The following is a 20886-nucleotide window of genomic DNA, read 5'->3' on the forward strand; positions in this document are numbered from 1 at the left end:
TTTTGGAAATTAAGCCCTTGTCGGTCACATCATTTGCAAATATTTTCTCCCAGTCCATAGTTTGTCTTTTCATTTTGTTTGTGGTTTCCTTTGCTGTACAAAAGCTTTTAAGTTTGTTTACGTCCTATTTGTTTATATTTGCTTTTATTTCTGTTGCCTTGGTACGATTTATGTCAGAGAATGTCTTGCGTATATTCTCTTCTCAGAGTTTTATGGTGTCATGTCTTATATTTAAGTCTTTAAGCCATTTTAAGTTTATTTTTGTGTATGGTGTGAGGGTGTGTTCTAACTTCATTGATTTACATGTGGCTGTGCAGCTTTCCCAACACCACTTGCTGAAGAGACTGTCTTTTCTCCATTGTATTTTCTTGCTCTTTTGTTGAAGATTAATTGACCATAGGTATGTGGGTTTATTTCTGGGCGCTCTTTTCCTTTTTTCATTGATTAGTCTTGCCAGACTCTGTCCATTTTTTAGTCATGACAAAGAACTACCTTTTGTTTTGCTGAGCCTTTCTTCTATATTTTGTTTTCTGTTTCATTAAATTCTGCTTTTATTTGTATTATTTCCTTCTATCTACTTTTCTTTATGTTCTTCTTTTCTAATTGAAGACAGATGATCAGTTCATTAATTTATTTTTAACTTTTATTTTTCTGATGTAACTATTTACAAATCTCCTTTTTATATACTCCTTTTGGTGCATCCCACAAAGTTAGCTATATAGTCTTTAATTTTACTTTTAAGTATTTTCCAAATTCTATTATGATTTCTTCATTGACTCATGAGTTTTTAGAAGTTTCTAAATATTAATATATAAGGTTTTTGAAAAGCTGTCTTTTTATTATAATTGTCAGAATATGGTTGTAGGGTGCCAAGTACATGAAAAATGTAGAGACTTTTTTATGGCCTAGCATTTGATTGATTTTTGTATATGTTCTGTTTATATTCTTCTGTTTGGAAGTTATATTTGTATATGTTTATTACATCAAACTTAGCGGTTATGATGTCAGTTCTTCTTTAGCCTTACTAATATTTTGTCTCCTTAATTTATTACTGAGATAAACATGTTAAAAGTTCTCTATGATGATGATTTTGTCAATTTTTCCCTGTGGTTCTATTTTGGAGCTATATTAATAGGTACATATAAGTTTAGCTGTTATATATATTGAATAAAACCTTTTATCATGGGCTTCCCTGGTGGCGCAGTGGTTGAGAGTCCGCCTGCTGATGCAGGGGACACAGGTTCGTGCCCTGGTCCTGGAAGATCCCACATGCCACGGAGTGGCTAGGCCTGTGAGCCATGGCGGCTGAGCCTGCACTCCGCAACGGGAGAGCCCACAACAGTGAGAGGGCCACGTACAGCCAAAAAAAAAAAAAAACCCTTTTATCATGATGTAGTTAATTTCCTTATCACTAGTAATAGTTTTGCCTTAAGTTATTAATATAGCTACATCAGTTTTGTATTGATTAGCATATGCCTGGTATTTTAATTTTTTTCATATTTTTATTTTCAATCATTCAGTGCTCTTTGGTTCTTAGGTGTGTTTCTTTGGAAAAGCATGTAGACTACTACTAGTTAAACCTTATGTAAAATATTTTCTGTGTGGTTACAGTGCAGAAGCTGCTGAAAAATGGCAGAAGAAGTGGTGGTAGTAGCCAAATTTGATTATGTGGCCCAACAAGAACAAGAGCTGGACATCAAGAAGAATGAGAGATTGTGGCTTCTGGATGATTCTAAGTCCTGGTGGCGAGTTCGAAATTCCATGAATAAAACGGGTTTTGTGCCTTCTAACTACGTGGAAAGGAAAAACAGTGCTCGGAAAGCATCGATTGTAAAAAACCTAAAGGATACGTTAGGTAAGTTATTTTTGTATTAAAACAAGAATGACAGTACTTTCTTTTAAATGAATGCTGGAGCTTGGCTGTTTGTACTGAATTTTGGCAGCAGTGGGCAGAATCAACTAGAATATCCCAGGGCTGGGATTTCAGCTAGGCAAGGTAAATTTGGCTCATAGCAGGGATATTCAAGTCAGGTGTGTTCAAGGAGACCGGTGAAGGTCAGTTTCTGTAAATCTAGCTGGTGGATCTGGCCAGAGTTCACGAGTCAAGCCAGAGTGATGCTGACAGTGGAACTTAACTCTGATCTTCTATCAGGGGCTCCTTGAACCATGAGTGCCTGTTGGAATTTAGACAGATTCTACAACTAATTGAGATAGGGATAAAATGAGTGAGATGCAGAATATCCTCCTTGTCATCAAGGCAACATATTTTACAGGATTGCTTCATTGCTTCATTTTACATCTAATGGCTTATATTTTGAACTGTGCTTTTAAAAACAAACTATCATTTTATTCTTATATTTGATAAAAGAGTTTTAAATTGTGCATTACTGTATATTAGCATCTACAAAGCTTATCTCTTTCTTATTTTGTTTCTTTTTTTTCCTCTTCTTTCTTCCCCTAACTGTAAAGTTTGTTTGTTTTTACTGGCCTTCCGTTAGGGCCAGGGATAGGGGAACCTACTTCACATTGGGCTTGGCCAAGCTGTGATAGGAAGGAAATACGTGCAAATGAGGCCTAGGCTGTCTCTCTCTCTCTCTCTCTTAATTCTCCTTGGCTGACAGGAAGGAATTGGGAGGGACAGAATTTCCCTCAGGTATTCAGGCAAGCATGCTGTTACTTAATAGTTTTTGGTATATATGTAGGAGAAGAAGTAAAATTTCTCCTTGAAAAAAGATAGTTTGAGAGTAATGTGGCATGATTGATGAATATGGAATATTATTGACTAACTGCTTTATATTAGTTTTTATTTCTTATTCAGCATTATTGTTATTCTATTATTCTATTAGAAAGGTCATTTAATAAATGGAGTTACTAATCTGAATTTTCACCATGATACTTAACTGCTTTAACTAGGTTTGCCTTTTTTTGAGATTTTAAGGTTTTGCAAATAAGGCCATTATTATTAGTTTTTAATAGTAGTTTTTAAATAGAAGACAATTCTCATATGAATGAAAGACATTTGGAAAGAGATTGTCCTTGAATAGCTGAAGAGACCAAAGTTACAACCAGGAATACTTGTGATTTTGTAAATACTGGACATTTATTTAAAGCATGTTGATTAGGTGTATTAGGGAAAGTTAAGGTAACTTCTATCAAGAAAGTATGCCTCACAGTGATGAAGGCACAGAAAGGACTAGGGCCACACCTAGATAAACTTTTATGTTCCTTTTAAAAAGGATAGTGGTATCCTGAGAGGTATAGCAGATGTGACAGTAATTAACAAAAGATAGTGAAAAAACTAATACAGAGCAAAGAGGAAAAACACCCCAGTTTTAGATATGACTGCATATGAATTTTAAAAGCCTTATTAGATACAGTTTTTATTATTAATATTCCTGGGAAACCTTCCATATTATTTTCTGATATTATTGAGACAGTTTCAGCAAGACTATATCTATTTAAGTTCTAGGCTATCACTGTAAATTTTATTAGTATATTACAGTTATTGCTGTCTATTCCAGAGGACTAGTGGTCTATAGTTAGACTGTATAATGATGTAAATCCAGCTTTTGCATCGGACAGCTTTCTTTCTTTTCTCAGAATTTCTGAATCCCTTTTTGGTAGGTAACTTAAATGTCCCATATAACTAATGGATTTTTTTCACAATGATTGATTGTGCTGATGGAGACACTGTTTGAAGGTTAAGAAAGAAAAGGAGAGAACAAAGGAAAGAATGAATACATGAATATATTTTCAACTGTTGAAAAAAAAATACACGCTTTAAAGCTTCTTCCAAAATAAATATGAATAGTAAGGTCATATTTGTGGCCATCATGATATACTTGTTTTATAGGTTCTGTTGGAGTTCAGGGGAAAAGTGTTTTGGAAAGAGAGAAGCCTCAGCAAACCTTTCTATTGCCTGGGTGTGGGCCAAGTCACATGGATTGGGTGTGGGGAGTTTCAATGTTGCAGAACCAGGAAGTTCACCGAGAATTATCCTGAGCTGTGTTAACAAACTGACGAAAGAGAACACGGGATTTTTTTTTTCAGAATGGATTGGTTAAAGGTCTTTAAAGATTTTTTCAGTAAGTTAATCTGTTTATTAAATCTGTAGTTTTCTTGCAGTTTTTGAAATAGAGTTTTCACTTTGTGAATTTAAAGGAAAACTATGGATAGAACATGGTGGGTTTATATAGGCTGGTGCTTTATATTGTTTATGAAACATAAGCTAAGTGATTGGTGATACATCAAATATCAATAGCTTTGACTTGATAAGTAATTAAAAAATTTTTAATATCAATGTTTAAATAACAGACAGGAAAAGGATATAAATGATTTGAGTTTGATGCAGTTAGTTCTTTGAACTTAGCATAGACATTTGAAGTGAATTACATAAATTGTAAACATATTAAAAACAGGAGGAGAAAAAGGCTTTAAGTGAGCAAGTTCCTTCATCCTCAACATTTGAAGTAACATGATATTGTTCTGGTGCTTTTTGCTTAGATTTCAGAGGACTGATGTAGAAGATAATGTTTAATAAAAGCATCAGTAAAGAGAATGTTTTGACTTAATGTCGGATTGCTAGAAATTGCTATTTTGGTTAATTTGAGACTTGATATTTTGAAATGAATTGTGAGAGCAGCTGCATACAAAGAATATGAAAACATTGACAGAAAATAGTGAATTCTTAGATTGTTTTTGAGTTCAGGTCATAAAGTAATTCTAATACTAACAAGAACCTCATCTGTGTATCTGCTGATAGCCTTTTTATACTCTTATGATAGTGAACTTGATTTGGTCTCTTTGAACAATTGCTCGGTGGTTCTAGGAAAATGAACAGAAGGATTGTTGTAGAAGTCTCTTATGTGTAAGGAGTCTAAGGAAACAAAAAGTAACCTGTCAAAAGATTTCGGGGCAAAGAGCAAAATGGAAAGGGAGTAAAAGCACTTTGTTGAAAAAAAAGTTGTAATATTAAGACTCATTCATTTCTTTAATTAACTTTGGTGGCCAAGTAAATCCTTTTAGAATATATCTCTTTTGTTTACTTTTTGGGGAGTTGTTAAAATTTTAGACCCATTTTGGGGGGTTAGTTTTCCTTTTAAAGAGCTTACTTATTCATTCGTTTATCAGCATTTTTATTGAGAGCCTACCCACTGCAAGCCACACAAAAATTATAGAATGAAAAACTAACACTAACTGTCACAGAAGTTACATTCTGATGAGGAGGTAGGTGGTGGTTGTTACACTAACTGTCACAGAACTTACATTCTGGTGAGGAGGTAGCTGGTGGTTGTTATTTATTATTAATATTTCGTATCTGAGTTTGATATCTAAGTGATGTTGACCATAAATCAACTAGAAGTGGTATAAAAAGAATATGTTATATCATTGATACAGTGATTTAATATATACCATCAATACAGTATAAAATCTATAGAGTCTTAGAAAGTTGATAGTTATTTTTAAATACATGTGTAGACTGAGAGTCAGGATTTGAGATTTATAATCAAAATATTCCTTTCCTCACTGCCTGCAGTAAGGCAGAATTTATATTTATTTAGCTCTGTAGCTGTTCACCAACCTTTTCCCTGAATGGCCTTGAAAAGTAAGAGGAAACAATATATGTGCTCCTTGTGTGGTAGCCAGAATACCCTTGAGAACAAAAAGGGCACATTGTTTTAGAGAAAGCAGAGAATAATAAAAAGCACTAATTTATCTTCATATAAATCAAGTGAACAGATAAAAATACAAAAAAATTAAATAAAAACCTGTACTGGAAAGAACATCATTTATATGTATTTAGAATTCCTTTGTTCTGCTCCCAGATATATCACTTATAGGCCATGTGGCCAAGGGTATATAACTTTCCTAATCTTCTGTTCCTTATGTGTAAAGGCGAGAGTCGGGCAAGACCAGATGATCCTGGAAAAAGTCCCTTCTGACTCTGAAAGTCTTTAGTCCTGGTAAACAACTGATCAGTCTTACATGTGGTATAGAAATCAGGGGAAAGTCCATAAGGGAGAAACTGGTTTTGAAGAAGGAGGAACATAACAGAATTATAGTTCCCTAAAGAATTCGCAAGAATCAGTAATACTTTCTTAGGCCTCATTCTATTGAACACTTGTTTACTCTGATTTAGATGGAAGGGAAATGACATGCTTAAGGTAAAGACCTAATGATGGAAGTATAACTAGTACATTGAGTTCAGAAATTTATTTGAAAGCTAAAAACTGAGAAACAAGATGAATAGAAACAGACATAAATGTAAAATTCTACATTAAGTTTTTAAAAGGAATTGAAAAAGTTGCTGAGAATTTGTCTTGGCTGCAATTTACATGAGTGAAAGACTTAGTAGGAGCTGCTGTGATAATGTAGGTGCTAAAAAAAATATCTCAACACTCTGTATGATGGCATTGATTCAAATCTACGAGGCACTCAGGTGAAGGGATGCAGTAGTTCCCTAGTGTGTGTGCTGGCCAAATAAAACATGACATCATCTATTCACTTTGGATAAATATACTTTAACAGTGATATTGAGAAACTCAGATGCTTCCAAATACTAGCATCAAGTATATCAAAGGATTTGGAAACCAGGTTACATAAAGAATAGTTATGGGTACAAAGATTTGCCTTAGGGAGAGGACAACTATCGTGTGAAGATGGAATATTTACAGTGCTTAACCAGATTCTTAAAAACTTTTGAGGAGTTAATAGTACATTGTTTTGGTCAAGAAACAGTGCTATAGGAAGAAAGAAGTAAGACTAGTGGATTGGAGTGAGGGGAAAACTATACTAATGCTTTTGGTTTTTTAAACAAAGCTAATGATAAAAATGACTGCCTCAGAGTTATGCACATCCTCAGTGCATATACCTGAGTATTATTTCCCTCCCAACTCTGAAAAAGTAAATGCCAGAAGCACTAGGAGGTAGGAAAGTAATAACCACCATTGATTGAGTGCCTGCTAGGTGCTATGCACTGTGCTGAGTGCTTTACATATAAACTTTAAAAAATTCTTTACAAAACTTTTCTGAGATAGGTACTTACTACACACCACCATTTCACAAACAAGGAAACTGGAGTTTAAAGAAGATTAAATAACTTGACCAAGATCAGATTAACCAGTAAGTAACAGCACTAAAGTTTAAATTTAGGGTCTCTTTTGTTAAGAGTTTCCCTAGTGCACACATTATAACTATAGAGTAGAGAAAAGATTAGAGTCAGATAAGTAATGGATTGAAAAGATTTGATGCAAAAGGGACTGATTAAAATTAGGAGGATTGTGGTGAACTAACTGTGAAGCTGGGAAAAATTTAGAAAAGATAATACATTGATCTGAGGGAGCCTGCTTGTTGTGGAATGATCTAATTGTTGCTGATTATAACGTACTTGAGAAATTAAGAGATACTGATACTTTACATTTGTATAATTTTGTAAAGTACTTTTGCATCTACTCTCTCATTGATAGCATGAGATTGGAAGGACTATTTTTAAGCAGAAACAAAGGGCAATAAACAGGCCCTTCTGGAAGATTTGTAAGCAGGGGAAAAAGCAAGCTATTGATTACGCATGCATTTGTCAGTCATTCACATGATAAACAGGACTTTGTTTTGTACAGAAAACAAATATTCTAAGCTTATATTCTTTCTCTGAACTATTTCTGGCCTCTAAGATTAAAATAGGTTGTTCTGGTGTTTTCCCACTTAGGGCTTTAATTGTTGGGTCTGTCCAAAAATTCTTCACAGTTTTTTTGGACAAGGTTAATTAGTCTTAGACATTATCTTTTTCAGAATCAAAAGAAAAATATTTTTGAACTAGCCTTTATTTTCAGGTTTAGAATTTTATATTTGCTTATGTCAGTATTCAGTTTAATCAGTTTAATAAACACATTGATCATCTGCTGTATATATACAGTTCTAAGTAGTATAGGAAGTACAAAAGATCAGTGAGACATTAAAAATGCTTCTCTCTGGAAGCTTATGCTCTAGTAGATGGGCTTAAAAGACACAGGAAATGCTAGCATACAAGTACCTCAGAAGTACAAGGTGCTGGGGTACTTCAAAAAGGAGAGCTTATAATATCATTGAGGGTGACGATGGGGAATGAAGGATGTTGAAAAACATGAAGCAGAAAGATAAATAAAATAATAAAGTTGTTATTTGAAATGGCACTTCTTGAATGGGTACATTTTTGAAAGGCAGAAGTTTTAATGAGGTTTTGCTAAGAAACTAACAAGGTAAACTAAGTCATGAAGGTAGAAACATCTAATTCAGGGGATTTAAGTGGCCCATTCTTACTAAAATTTAGGGTAGTTTTAGTGCAGGGCGTTATAGAAAGATGCTTTTGTTTAACATTTACTCTGTGTACTGTACTATTACTTTATTTTATTCAGTTCTCACAACACTCATGGTAAGTGCTGTTTCCTCCATTTCTGAGCTCAGAAAAGTGAAATAGCTTGCTCAAGTTTCCACAGTTAGTAAGAAGCATACCTGGGATTTGAACTCACAATGTTGTGCAACTACCACATCTGTCTAATTCCAAACTATTTTCATCACCCAAAAGGAAACCCCATTCCCATTAAACAGTTGTTCCCATTACTCCTTCCCTTTAGTTCCTGGCAACCACTAATCTGCTTTCTGTCCATATGGATTTACCTATTCTGGCTATGTCATATAAATGGAATCATACAATATGTAACCTTTTATGTCTAGTTTCTTTCACTCAGCATACTGTTTTTGAGGTTCATTCATGTTGTAGCATGTATCACCACTTCATCCCTTTTATGGCTGAATAATATTGAATTATATGGGTATACCACATTTTGTTTATCCATTCATCTGTGGATGGACATTTGGGTCATTTACATCTTTTGGTTATTGTGAATAGTGAAGCTATGAACACTTGTTTACAAGTATTTATTTGAATACCTGTTTTCAGTTCTTTTGCGTATATACCTAGGGATGGAATTATGGTAGTTCTGTGTTCAACATTTTGAGGAACCATCAGCTGTTTCCCACAGCAGTAGCACCATTTTACATTTTGACCAGAGGGGTTCTCCTCATCAACACTTATTTTCCTTTTTTTTTCGTTTGGTTTAATTTGGTTTTATTATAGCCATCCTAGTAGGATGTGAAATGGTATCAGTATTTCATTGTCGGAGTTCCCTGGTGCCGCAGTGGTTAAGAATCTGCCTGCCAATGCAGGGGACATGGGTTCGAGCTCTGGTCCGGGAAGATCCCACATGCCACGGAGCAACTAAGCCTTTGTGCCACAACTACTGAAGCCCGCGCACCTAGAGCCCGTGCTCCACAACAAGAGAAGCCACAGCATGAGAAGCCTACGCACCACAATGAAGAGTAGCCCGTGCTTGCCGCAACTAGAGAAAGCCCTCACGCAGCAACGAAGACCCAGTGCAACCAAAAATAAATAAAATTGATTCTTTAAAAAAAAAAAAAAAGTTCATACGGTTTTGACTTGCATTTCCCTAATGACTCATGATGTTGAGCATCTTTTCATGTGCTTTTGGTTATTTGTACATCTTCCTTGAAGAATTATTTATTCAAGTCCTTTGTCCATTTTTGAGATAGATTGTTTTCCGTTTTGTTCTTAGGTTCTAAGAGTTCTTTATATATGTTCTGGATAGAGACCCTTATCAGCATTATGATTTGCAAATATTCTTTTCTAATTCTGTAGGTTGTCTTTTCACTTTCTTGGTAGTGTCCTTTGCACAAATGTTTTTTAATGAAGTACAGTTTATCTTTTTTTTTTTTGGTGTCAAATCTAAGAATCTGTTGCTATATCCAAGGTCATGAGACTTTTCCCTGTGTTATCTTCTGAGTGTTTTAAAGTTTTAACTCTTATATTTGGGTCATCTATCCATTTTGAGTTAATATTTGTATGTGGTATGAAGTAGGAATCCAACTTCGTTCTTTTGCCTGTGGATATGCAGTTGTCCCAGCATCATTTGTTGAAGAGACTATTCTTTCTTCCATTAAATGGTTTTGGCACCCTTCTCAAGGTCAAAGTCAAAATATATGGAGCAACTGGAATAGAATTGAGAGTTATTTCAGAACTCTCAATTAGTTTCCATTGGTCTATTCCTCATTCCTTTTATGCCAGTACTACACTGTTTTGAGTACTGTGGCTTTGTAGTAAGTTTTGAAATTGGGAAGTGTGAGTCCGTCAACTTTGTTTTCCATTTTCAAGTTTGTTTTGGCTATTTGGGATAACTTGCAATTCCATATGAATTTTAGGATCAGCTTTTTCCATTTCTGCAAAAAATAGGGTGTTGGTACTTTGATAAGGATTACATTGAATCTGTGGATCACTTTGGATAGTATAGGCATCCCTTGGTATCTGCAGGGGTTTGGTTCCAGTACCCCCTGCAAATAACCAAAACTCAAGGTTGCTCAAGTTTCTTGTATAAAATGGCATAGTATTTGCATTAACCTACACACATCCTCCTATATACTTTAAATCATCTCTCAATTACTTGTAATACTAATGCAATGTAAATTCTATGTAAATAGTTTCTGGTGCATGGTACATTCACATTTTCCTTTTGGGAATTTTCTGGAGTTTTTTTTCCCCAAATATTTTTGATCTGAGGTTGCTTGAATCCACAGATACGGAACCCATGGATACCGAGGGCCAACTGTATTGCCATCTAAAAATACTAAGTTTTCAAATGCATAAACACAGAATGGGGGCTTCCCTGGTGGCACAGTGGTTGAGATCTGCCTGCCGATGCAGGGGACACGGGTTCGTGCCCCGGTCTGGGAGGGATCCCACATGCTGTGGAGTGGCTGGGCCCGTGAGCCATGGCCGTTGAGCCTGCGCTTCCAGAGCCTGTGCTCCGCAACGGGAGAGACCACAGCAGTGAGAGGCCCATGTACCACAAAAAAAAAAAAAAAAAAAACCCACAATGTCTTTCCATTTATTTAGGTCTTCTTTAATTTCTTGCAACAATATTTTGTAGGTCAACAATATTTTGTAGTGTTTATTGTATAAGTCTTGTACCTCCTTGATTAAATTTATTTCTGTGTATTTTATTCTTAATGCTATTAAAAATTGAATTTTAAAAATTTCCTGTGACTTCCCTGGTGGCACAGTGGTTAAGAATCCACCTGCCAGTGCAGGGGACACGGATTCGAGCCCTGGTCTGGGAAGATCCCACATGCTGCGGAGCAACTAAGCCTGTGTGTCATGGCTACTGAACCTACGCTCAAGAGCCTGCGAGCCACAACTCCTGAGCCTACGAGCCACGACTACTGAAGCCTGTGTGCCTAGAGCCTGTGTTCTGCAACAAAGAGAAGCCACCACAATGAGAAGCCCATGCACAATGAAGAGTAGCCCTGCTTGCCACAACTAGAGAAAGCCTGTGCGCAGCAATGAAGACCCAACGCAGCCAGCCTGAATGAATGAATGAATGGAAGGAAGGAAGGGAGGAAGGAGCCCAATAAGGTTTGGGGGGTTAAGAGCACAGGAAAAAAAAATTTCCTTTTCAGATTATTCATTGCTAGTATATAGAAATACACTGATTTTTTTGTGTTTTTGTATCTTTCAACTTTGCTAAGTTATTGGTTCTAGCTTTTTTGTGTGTGAATTCTTTAGGATTTTCTATATAAGATCATGTCATCTGTGAATAAAGATTATTTTACTTCTTCCTTTCCAGTTTGGCTATCTCTTATTTCTTTATCTTGCCTAATTGCTCTGGCTAGCACCTCTCGTACAGTGTTGAATAGAAGTGGTGAAACAGGGCATTTATGGCTTGTTCTTGATCTTAGGGGAAAAGCTTTCCGTCTTTCACTACTGAGTGTGATGGTAACCATGGTTTTTTCATAAATGCCCTTTATTTTGTTGAGGAAATTCCCTTCTGTTCCTAGTTTGCTGACCATTTTTATCATGAAAGGGTGTTTCATCACTTTTATCATGAAAATCCCAAATTGCTACTTGCAGTACTTTTGTGGACATTTGCCAAGGGCAAAAAATTTGAGTTGCTAGCAGAGGTCAAACAAGGTGACCTCTCATTTCAGCTCTCATACTGAAAATCAGTGTCCTTTTTGCAGTTTAATGCCGTGTGTGTGTGTGTGTGTGTGTGTGTGTGTGTGTGTGTGTGTGTGTGTGTGTGTGTGTGTGTGTGTGTGTGTGTGTGTGTGTGTGTGTGTGTGTGTGTGTGTGATTTTACTGTTTAAAATGGTGCCCAAGCATAGTGCTAAAGTATTGTCTAGTGTTCCTAAGTGTAAGAAAGCTTTGATTTGCTTTATGGAAAAAATATGTGTGCTAGGTAAGCTTCATTCAGGCATGAGTTTATAGCGTTGTTGGCCATGAGTTCAGTGTCAGTGAGTCAACAATTTATATTAAATAAAGTGTCTTTAAAGAGAAACACACATAACAAAAATGTTGTGAACAGAGTATCCCCTAGAGCAGTGGTTCAGTATGCTAATTAAGTATTCATGGTCACCTTATAGAACAGAACCACCATGAATAACAAAAATTAACTGTTGAGTATATTTATATCTATATTCATACAGGAAAGGATATTGGTCAGTAGTTTTCTTGTGATATCTTTATGTCTTTGGTATCTAGGTAATGCTGGCCTCATGGAATGAGTTATGAAATGTTTCCTTCTCTTTTGGTAGAAGTTTGAGAGAAAAATGTTTGGTAGAATTCAGAAGTCAAGTTATCTGGTTCTGGGCTTTTATTTGTTGAGAAGTGTTGATTACTGATTCAGTCTTTTACTTCAGTCTATCCACATTTTCTGTTTCTTCTTGAGTCATTTTTGGTAGTTTGTGTGTTTCTAGCAATTTTTTCTTTTCATGTAGGTTTTCTAATTTATTGGCATATAGTTTGTAGTATTCTTTTATTTCTGTAAGGTTTCTAGTAATGTCCCCACTTCAGTTCTGATTTTAGTAATTTAAGTCTTTTCTCTTTTTTTTCTTGGTCAGTCTCGCTAAAGATTTGTCAGTTTTGATATTTTCAAAGGTTTCATTGCCTCTTTGTTGTTTTTCTGTACTCTTTGTATTTACCTCTGCTCTAATCTTTATTATTTCCTTCCTTCTGCTAGCTTCTGCTTGATCTTTTTTTAGTTCTTTAAGGAGTAAAGTTAGGTTATTGATTTGAGATTGATTTTCTTTTTTAATGTAAGCTGGTACAGCTATAAATTTCCCTGTGAGCACTGCTTTTGCCATAGCCTATAGGTTTTAGTATGTTGTGTTTTCATTTTCATTTATCTCAATGTATTTTCTAATCTCACCTGTAATTTTTTCTTTGACCTACTAGTGGTTTGGGTGTGTTGATTAATTTCCACATATTTGTAAATTTTCCCATTTTCCTTTCTGTTATTGATTCTGAATTTCATTCCACTGTGGTCAGAGAAGATATTTTATATGATTTCAGTTTTGTGGTCTTTTGTTCTATCCATTATTGAAAGTGAGGTATTGAAATCTCCAACTATATCGTAGAACTGTCAATTTATCCCTTTAATTCTGTTAGTTTTTGCTTTATTATATGTCTTGCCGCTCTGTTGTTAGGTGTGTATATATCTATAATTGTTAAATCTTCTTCATGGATTGACTTGTTATCAACATATAATGTCCTTTGTCTCCTGTAACGATTTTTGTCTTAAAGTCTTTTGTTACCATTTTCATGGAATGTCTTTTTGGATCCTTTCACTTTCAAACCTGTTTGCATCTTTGGATCTGAAGTTAGTGTCTTATAGATAGCATAGTGTTGGATCATATTTTTTTAATTCATTCTGCCAATCTTTACCTTTTAGTCCAACATTTCAAGAAATTACTGGTAGGAAAGGCCCTCTGATACTTTGCTGTTTGTTTTTTCTGTATGTCTTATACCTTTTTTCCCCTCAATTCTTTTATTACTACCTTTTATAATTGATTTTTTTCCATATCTTAATTGAAGTATAACTGCTTTACAATGTTGTGTTAGTTTCTGCTGTACAACAAAGTGAATCAGCTGTATGTATACATATATCCTCATATCCCCTCTGTCTTGAGCCTCCCTCCCACCCTCCCTATCCCACCCCTTAGGTCATCACAAAGCATCAAGCTGATCTCCCTCTGCTATGCAGCAGCTTCCCACTAGCCATCCATTTTACATTTGGTCGTGTATATATGTCAGTGCTACTTTCTAACTTTATCCCAGCTTCCACTTCCCCTGCTGTGTCCTCAAGTCCATTCTCTACATCTGCGTCTTTATTCCTGCCCTGCCTGCCACTAGGTTCATCAGTACCACTTTTTTTAGATTCCATGTAAGTGCATTAGCATACGGTATTTGTTTTTCTCTTTCTGACTTACTTCACTCTGTATGACAGAGTCCATCCACCTCATTACAAATAACTCAATTTCGTTCCTTTTTATGGCTGAGTAATATTCCATTTGTATATATGAGTGATATCATCTTTATCCATTCATCTGTTGATGGACATTTAGGTTGCTTCCATGTCCTAGCTATGGTAAATAGTGCTGCAATGAACATTGTGGTGCATGTATCTTTTTGAGTTATGGTTTTCTCAGGGTATATGCCCAGTAGTGGTCTGGCTGGGTCATATGGTAGTTCTATTTTTAGTTTTTTAAGGAACCTCCATACTGTTTTCCATAGTGGCTGTATTAATTTACACTCCTACCAACAGTGCAGGAGGATTCCCTTTTCTCCACACCCTCTTCAGCATTTATTGTTTGCAGATTTTTTTGATGATGGCCGTTCTGACCGGTGTGAGGTGATACCTCATTGTGGTTTTGATTTGCATTTCTCTAATGATTAGTGATGTTGAGCATCTTTTTGTGTGTTTGTTGGCCATCTGTATGTCGTCTTCGGAGAAATGTCCATTTAGGTCTTCTGCCCATTTTTGGATTGGGTTGTTTTTTTGATATTGAGCTGCATGAGCTGCTTGTATATTTTGGGGATTAATCCTTTCTCAGTTGCTTTGTTTGCATATAATTGATTTTTTTATGATGCACGTTTTGTTTTGTTCTCATTTCTTTTTCAGTGTGTTTAGTTTTTTTCTTAGTGATTACCCTGTGGATTACAATTAGCATCTTAACTTTTTAACAATCAAGGTTGAAGTAATGCAAATTTAGCTTCAATAGTATACAAAAGTCTGCTCTTTTATAGTTTTGTCTTTATACATTGTGTGCCCATTAACCTAGATTTGAAATTACCGTTTTATATATTTGCATCTTAAATCATATAAGAATAAAAGAGGACTTACAAGCTAAAAATGTAACTGGTTTTTATATTTACAGTGTAGCCACCTTTACCACTGTTCTTCATATGACTTTAGTGACCTTTCATCTCAGCCTGGAGGACTCTCTTTAGCGTTTTTTGTAGCACAGGTGTAGTGTGACAAACTCCTTCAGTTTTTGTTTACCTTGGGAGTATCTTAACTTCTTCAGTTTTAAAGGACACTTTTGCTGGACATGGAATTCTTTTTTTTTTTTTTAACTTTATTAGAGTATAATTGCTTTACAATGGTGTGTTGGTTTCTGCTTTATAACAAAGTGAATCAGTTATACATATACATATGTCCCCATATCTCGTCCCTCTTGCGTCTCCATCCCTCCCACCCTCCCTATCCCACCCCTCTAGGTGGTCACAAAGCACCGAACTGATCTCCCTCTGCTATGTGGCTGCTTCCCACTAGCTGTCTATTTTACGTTTGATAGTGTATATATGGACATGGAATTCTTGATTGATATGTTTTTCTTTCAGCATCAGATTCTACCTTGTCCTTAGGGTTTGTTGTTGCTCCTTATTGTGGTTGTTTTGTTTGCTTGTTTAGTGACTTTTCTAAACTCTTTTTATAAAGTCTGTGTCATTGTGTGATCACACACATCTGTGTTCTTTTGCTTAGTTGTTAGCCAGTGTTTTGAAAGAGTTTTCTTAAACACGTGAAACCAAAAGAAAAGGAAAAAAAAAACCTCTTTCAACACTTAGCCAGGCCATTGCAACTCTTCCTTAGCCTTTACTTACTGCTTCTTCAGAGCTTGAAGGTCAGCAATAGGTGAAAGCTCAGGGTCTTCTCAGGCCTTTGCTGAACAAGTGCCGGTTCTGGCTATGTGTATGGCTTTCTTGATTTTCTGGTATACACAGGGGCTTTTCAAAGCCCTTATTACCCCATTTGTGTCCTTACTCAAACTTTTCCTTCCTAGGATTTTTTATCTGTTTCTTATCCTAGTTGTTGTTTCTTCTACCAGTCTGCTGCATCAATTAAATGATTTCAGCAGAAAACATCCTAGCCCTGGGAATGCTCCAAGTCAGGTGAAACCAAGGCAAGTCATTGTGCCGGTCCTTCAGGTAGCTTCCAGATAGGTTGAAACGCACAATTACAATTCTTTGTGAATAAGATCTGTATTGTTCTGTCTGGCATTAGGAGTTCAGTTTGCTATCCTCACAGCCACCACTGATTTGGGATTTAAGAGATATTAGGCAGGCAGCTTAAAATGCTACAGTGCTCTCTTACTACAAAGCAGCAGCTTCTTTATTCCCTAAGCTTAGCTAGTTTTTATAAGTTTTTTACTAGATTCTGGAGTTCCGCAAAAGTTGGTTTTGACGGTATTCGCCAGCTCATTGATTACTCTTTTGGAGGGATGGAACCCTAGAGTTCCCTGCTGTGCCAGAAATCCCTGATGTATGAATTTTTCATGATGATGATACATCATTAACCAGAAGGAAGGAAATTGGGAGGGAGGGAGTTAGTTGATTTATGGATCTTGGAGAGGTTATTTTTATTTGGACATGGAGGTTGTATTTGAGGTGCTGATGGTACATTCATTCTGTAGATGTCTAGTGACATTTGGAATTGTAATGCTTGAATTCTAGCTTAGAGCTACAAAGAGACCTTGGAACCTTCTATACAGAAGTTATAGAAAGTGAAAGTGTATGATTTCCTTGAAGCAGAGGCTAAGTCCAAGCATGGCATCTTGGGAAACACTTTCAACAAAGGAATCATTCACTTGTTCTTTCAGCAAACATTCACTTTGTTCCTGCTACTAGTATAGTTACTGCTAAATGCTGGAGATACAAGGTAATAAGATCCAGCTTACTGCCCCCAGGAAACTCACTCTTATTAGATGGACAAGTAAGCAAGTACAATCCAATTTTATAACAAGGTTTAGAGGAACCCAGACAGAGGAACACAAGAATATTTAAACAGGTCAGTAGGGAAAACAGGAGACTCTCGGGGAAATTAAAGAAGGAGAAAATGTTGTACAGAGTTATCTGTGATCTTGGTTGCTGTATAGAGAGTTTGAAAAGACCGAGGGCTCTAAAAGGGACTAATTTGGCAGTGAAGAGATGACAAATTGAGTAGTTTTGGTGGAGATAGAGAACCAGATTATAAGGCGTTAGGAGTGAGTGAGTGGTGAAAAAGTTGAAGGAAAAAGGGAAGACAGTTTTATAAAGAATGATGTAGTTAAAGAACAATAGCAGAGTTGAAGTAACTTTATTTTGGAATAAAAGCGATCTAAATGTGTTTTTAGACAATAGAAGGGAGTGAGTGGGAGGGGAACAAGGATGGTCAAGAGTCCCAAAAAGAGTCAGGAAAGATGGTAGGTATTAAGAACCCAGAAGGATCAGAGGTTGGGAACTTGGGAGAAGAAAAAGAGTAAGGGTAATGAGAAAGAATTTTGAGATAGTGAGAAAGTATTTGAGAAATTTTACCTAGGAATGCCTTAGTTTTCAAGTGAGCAGCGGTGAAAATGCCTGACTAAAGTTGCTGTAGCATACATTTGTGATGATAGTACCATTTGGTTATTTTTTTCATTCTTTTAACAAATATATATTAAGCATCTCCTGTGTACTAAGCACTGTATGAGATCCTTGGGATTATATCCATGAACAAAGTCAGCAAAAGTCTCTGCTGCTGTGGATATATTATTTTAAAATAAACATGAGGTAAAATAAATAGAGCAACCTGGGTCTTGGGAACTAAGAAAGCAAATGGGAGGATTACCTAGACTTAACTACAATTTTATATTGCATGTAAAATTGTGATTTAAGTTACTATTTTATTTCTATACAGCAAGTTAATAGAATCTCAGTTAATAAAGTAAGACAAGAAGAATATGGGTTTGCTGGAGCCTTTATAAGTCGTGAGGATGTAAAGAAAGAAAGAGAAAGAGTGAGAGGGAGGGAAAAAGGAAGGAAGGACGGAATTTGTTATCTTAGTTAAAAGGCTTGAAGGAATTACAGAATTGAAGATACTTTCTTAATAATGAATAAATTGGTGTTTTTGATTATCATTATTTTATATTCTCATTACCCTTTTTTATTTAAACAGGCATTGGAAAAGTGAAAAGAAAACCCAGTGTGCCAGATTCTGCATCTCCTGCTGATGATAGCTTTGTTGACCCAGGGGAACGTCTGTATGACCTCAACATGCCTGCTTATGTAAAATTTAACTACATGGCAGAGAGAGAGGATGAATTGTCATTGATAAAAGGGACAAAGGTGATCGTCATGGAGAAATGCAGTGATGGGTGGTGGCGGGGTAGCTACAATGGACATGTTGGATGGTTCCCTTCAAACTATGTGACTGAGGAAGGCGACAGTCCTTTGGGTGACCATGTGGGTTCTTTGTCAGAGAAATTAGCAGCAGTCGTCAGTAACCTAAATACTGGGCAAGTGTTACATGTGGTACAGGCTCTTTACCCATTCAGCTCGTCCAATGATGAAGAACTTAATTTTGAGAAAGGCGATGTAATGGATGTTATTGAAAAACCTGAAAATGACCCTGAGTGGTGGAAATGCAGGAAGATCAATGGAATGGTTGGTCTGGTGCCGAAAAACTATGTTACCATTATGCAGAATAATCCATTAACCTCAGGTTTGGAACCATCGCCTCCACAGTGTGATTACATTAGGCCTTCACTCACTGGAAAGTTTGCTGGCAATCCATGGTATTATGGGAAAGTCACCAGGCACCAAGCAGAAATGGCATTAAATGAAAGAGGGCATGAAGGTGATTTCCTCATTCGTGATAGTGAATCTTCGGTAAGTTGGTTTTCAAAGGTAAATGGAAATAGAACTCTGAGTATTAAAAAAATAAATAGAAGATTAGAGAAGTTAAGTGGCTTCCCTAAAATTAACCAGGTAGTATATTTGTTAAAATATGTAAAGTTTCTTAGTGAAAGTCAGTGTTCTTTCCAAGTGTATTTAATTTTAGTAATATATAGCCCTACCCTGGATTATTTAAAAGCCTTGTCCTAGTACTGTTGGTTTTGCCTTCCTGAAATATTTTCTTTTGCATTAAACTGAAAAATGGAGAAAATTGAACACTGGTTTCTTCACTGAGAGTAAAACAATGCAGTAGACTAAACTGGGAAAACATTTCTTAAATTGCATAATGGATACACTGTCATCCTTACAATAAAGGAAATCCCTGAATTTAAAAAATTGATATTTGGTTTTTTTATAAATTGCTTGTTTGGACGTTGGAATACACTATTACATACCTCAGAAACCCATTTGAACATGCACTCTGTATTTGAAGTGCATTTGCAATAAAAGATAAATTCTGTTCCAATACTAGTAAAACAATAAAACTGTAAAACCATAAAAATTGAATAAGAAAATAGTTTTGTGGGCTCTTTTGGGTACTATCTAGGATTTTAGAATTTGACAATACTCATTTCCCTTAAAAATGGCCTTTATTTTTCCTTGATAAAGGATATCACTACTTTTCCATGAGTAGTATTGGCTTTTTTTGTGTATATGTATTTGTACAAAAGTTAATGTATGATTGTATAGAAGGTTGAAAGAAAGAAAGAAGACCTATCTGTTTGAGTGGTGTGTGTGTGTGTTTAAGGGGTGAGGGGTGGGAAAGATGAGAGGGCGAGATTGAAATTAATTGAACTGCCTGATGTGAAGTTCAGGAAATGGGGGCCTGTACATAACCCCTCAGAAGGAGAAGGTGATTTATGATAGGGAAGAGTGGTGGGATTTGTTTTCTGTTAGGTGCCTGACCTGGCCCTACTTTCTAGGACAAGCAGTGGGCAGAAGGATTAGAAGGGAGTGACCCTGGAGTGGGTGGTAAATAACCATAAGATGTTTCCAAGAAACCCACTGTTTGAAACTTTGGCAGTAACTGTATAAGAGGTTGATATAGACTATTCAGAAGAGTGTAAGGTTAAAAAAAAAAAACCTAAAACTTGATTGCAAAATACTGTGTATTTTCTTGTGGGTAATTAAGCATAGATATTATCCAAAATATACCATTACTTTTAGTAGTCGAATTTTTAAAGTAGAGGTCTCAAATAGGCATATTTCATTTGACCTGCACAGTGTTTTTAAACATTTGAATTCATTGTCAGTTTTTAAATATTGGGAGATTTAGTATAAGAATTTAGACATCAGATTTCCCTTTTAAAATTGGAAGGCCTATCAATGTTGAGCCGTATTCCTACAAGGCAACAATTGGCAGTTAAGTGGCCACCTCCTTTAGATTGGCCATGTACTGTTGTTTCCCCCTATATAGCCACCCTGGCCATTGTTTACATTTCTTTTTTGCCCCTTATAGGCATTTGAGTTTATGATCTCTTATTAGAGTTTAAATTAGTTCTCATTTTTGTGTCCTTCATCTTTGAGATTTCAGAGTATTTACTCTGTAAGACAGCTACTGTTAGCTACTAATTGAAAAGGGGTGGATGTCTTGGATTTTCTCCTATGTTTCTCCAGTAGTTTGAATGGAGAGAAGATAGTTTTTATGCTTCAGATGTTAAACTAAAGGATTTGCCCTGGTGTTAGGTAGAGCATAATAGTTAAGAGACTTAAGAGTCTGGCTGCTTCGATTTGAATCCTGGCTCTTTTGTTAACTAGATGGATGATCTTAGGCAACTCAGCTTCTCTTCAGCCTTGATTTTTTTTTCATC

At 35.9% G+C, this 20886-nt stretch overlaps 1 protein-coding gene and 1 long non-coding RNA gene across 3 annotated transcripts in view; both read left to right on the forward strand.

The window, feature by feature from the left end:
- The window catches only part of NCK1 (NCK adaptor protein 1), a 91888-nt gene that overhangs the window by 60666 nt on the left and 10336 nt on the right, over window positions 1–20886 (forward strand). For both annotated transcript variants that reach the window (XM_060011309.1, XM_060011310.1), the window contains exons 2-3: window positions 1612–1855; window positions 18297–19009. In XM_060011309.1, coding sequence (XP_059867292.1) covers window positions 1630–1855; window positions 18297–19009 — 939 coding nt within the window. In that variant the 5' untranslated portion in view covers window positions 1612–1629. The remainder of the gene's footprint in view (window positions 1–1611; window positions 1856–18296; window positions 19010–20886) is intronic.
- On the forward strand, window positions 1883–9486 carry LOC132425015 (uncharacterized). Its single transcript, XR_009519322.1, has 2 exons — window positions 1883–4085; window positions 9113–9486. It is a non-coding gene; the product is annotated as an uncharacterized lncRNA (long non-coding RNA).

This window comes from Delphinus delphis, chromosome 4 (assembly GCF_949987515.2).
Source record: "Delphinus delphis chromosome 4, mDelDel1.2, whole genome shotgun sequence".
Classification (NCBI taxonomy): domain Eukaryota; kingdom Metazoa; phylum Chordata; class Mammalia; order Artiodactyla; family Delphinidae; genus Delphinus; species Delphinus delphis.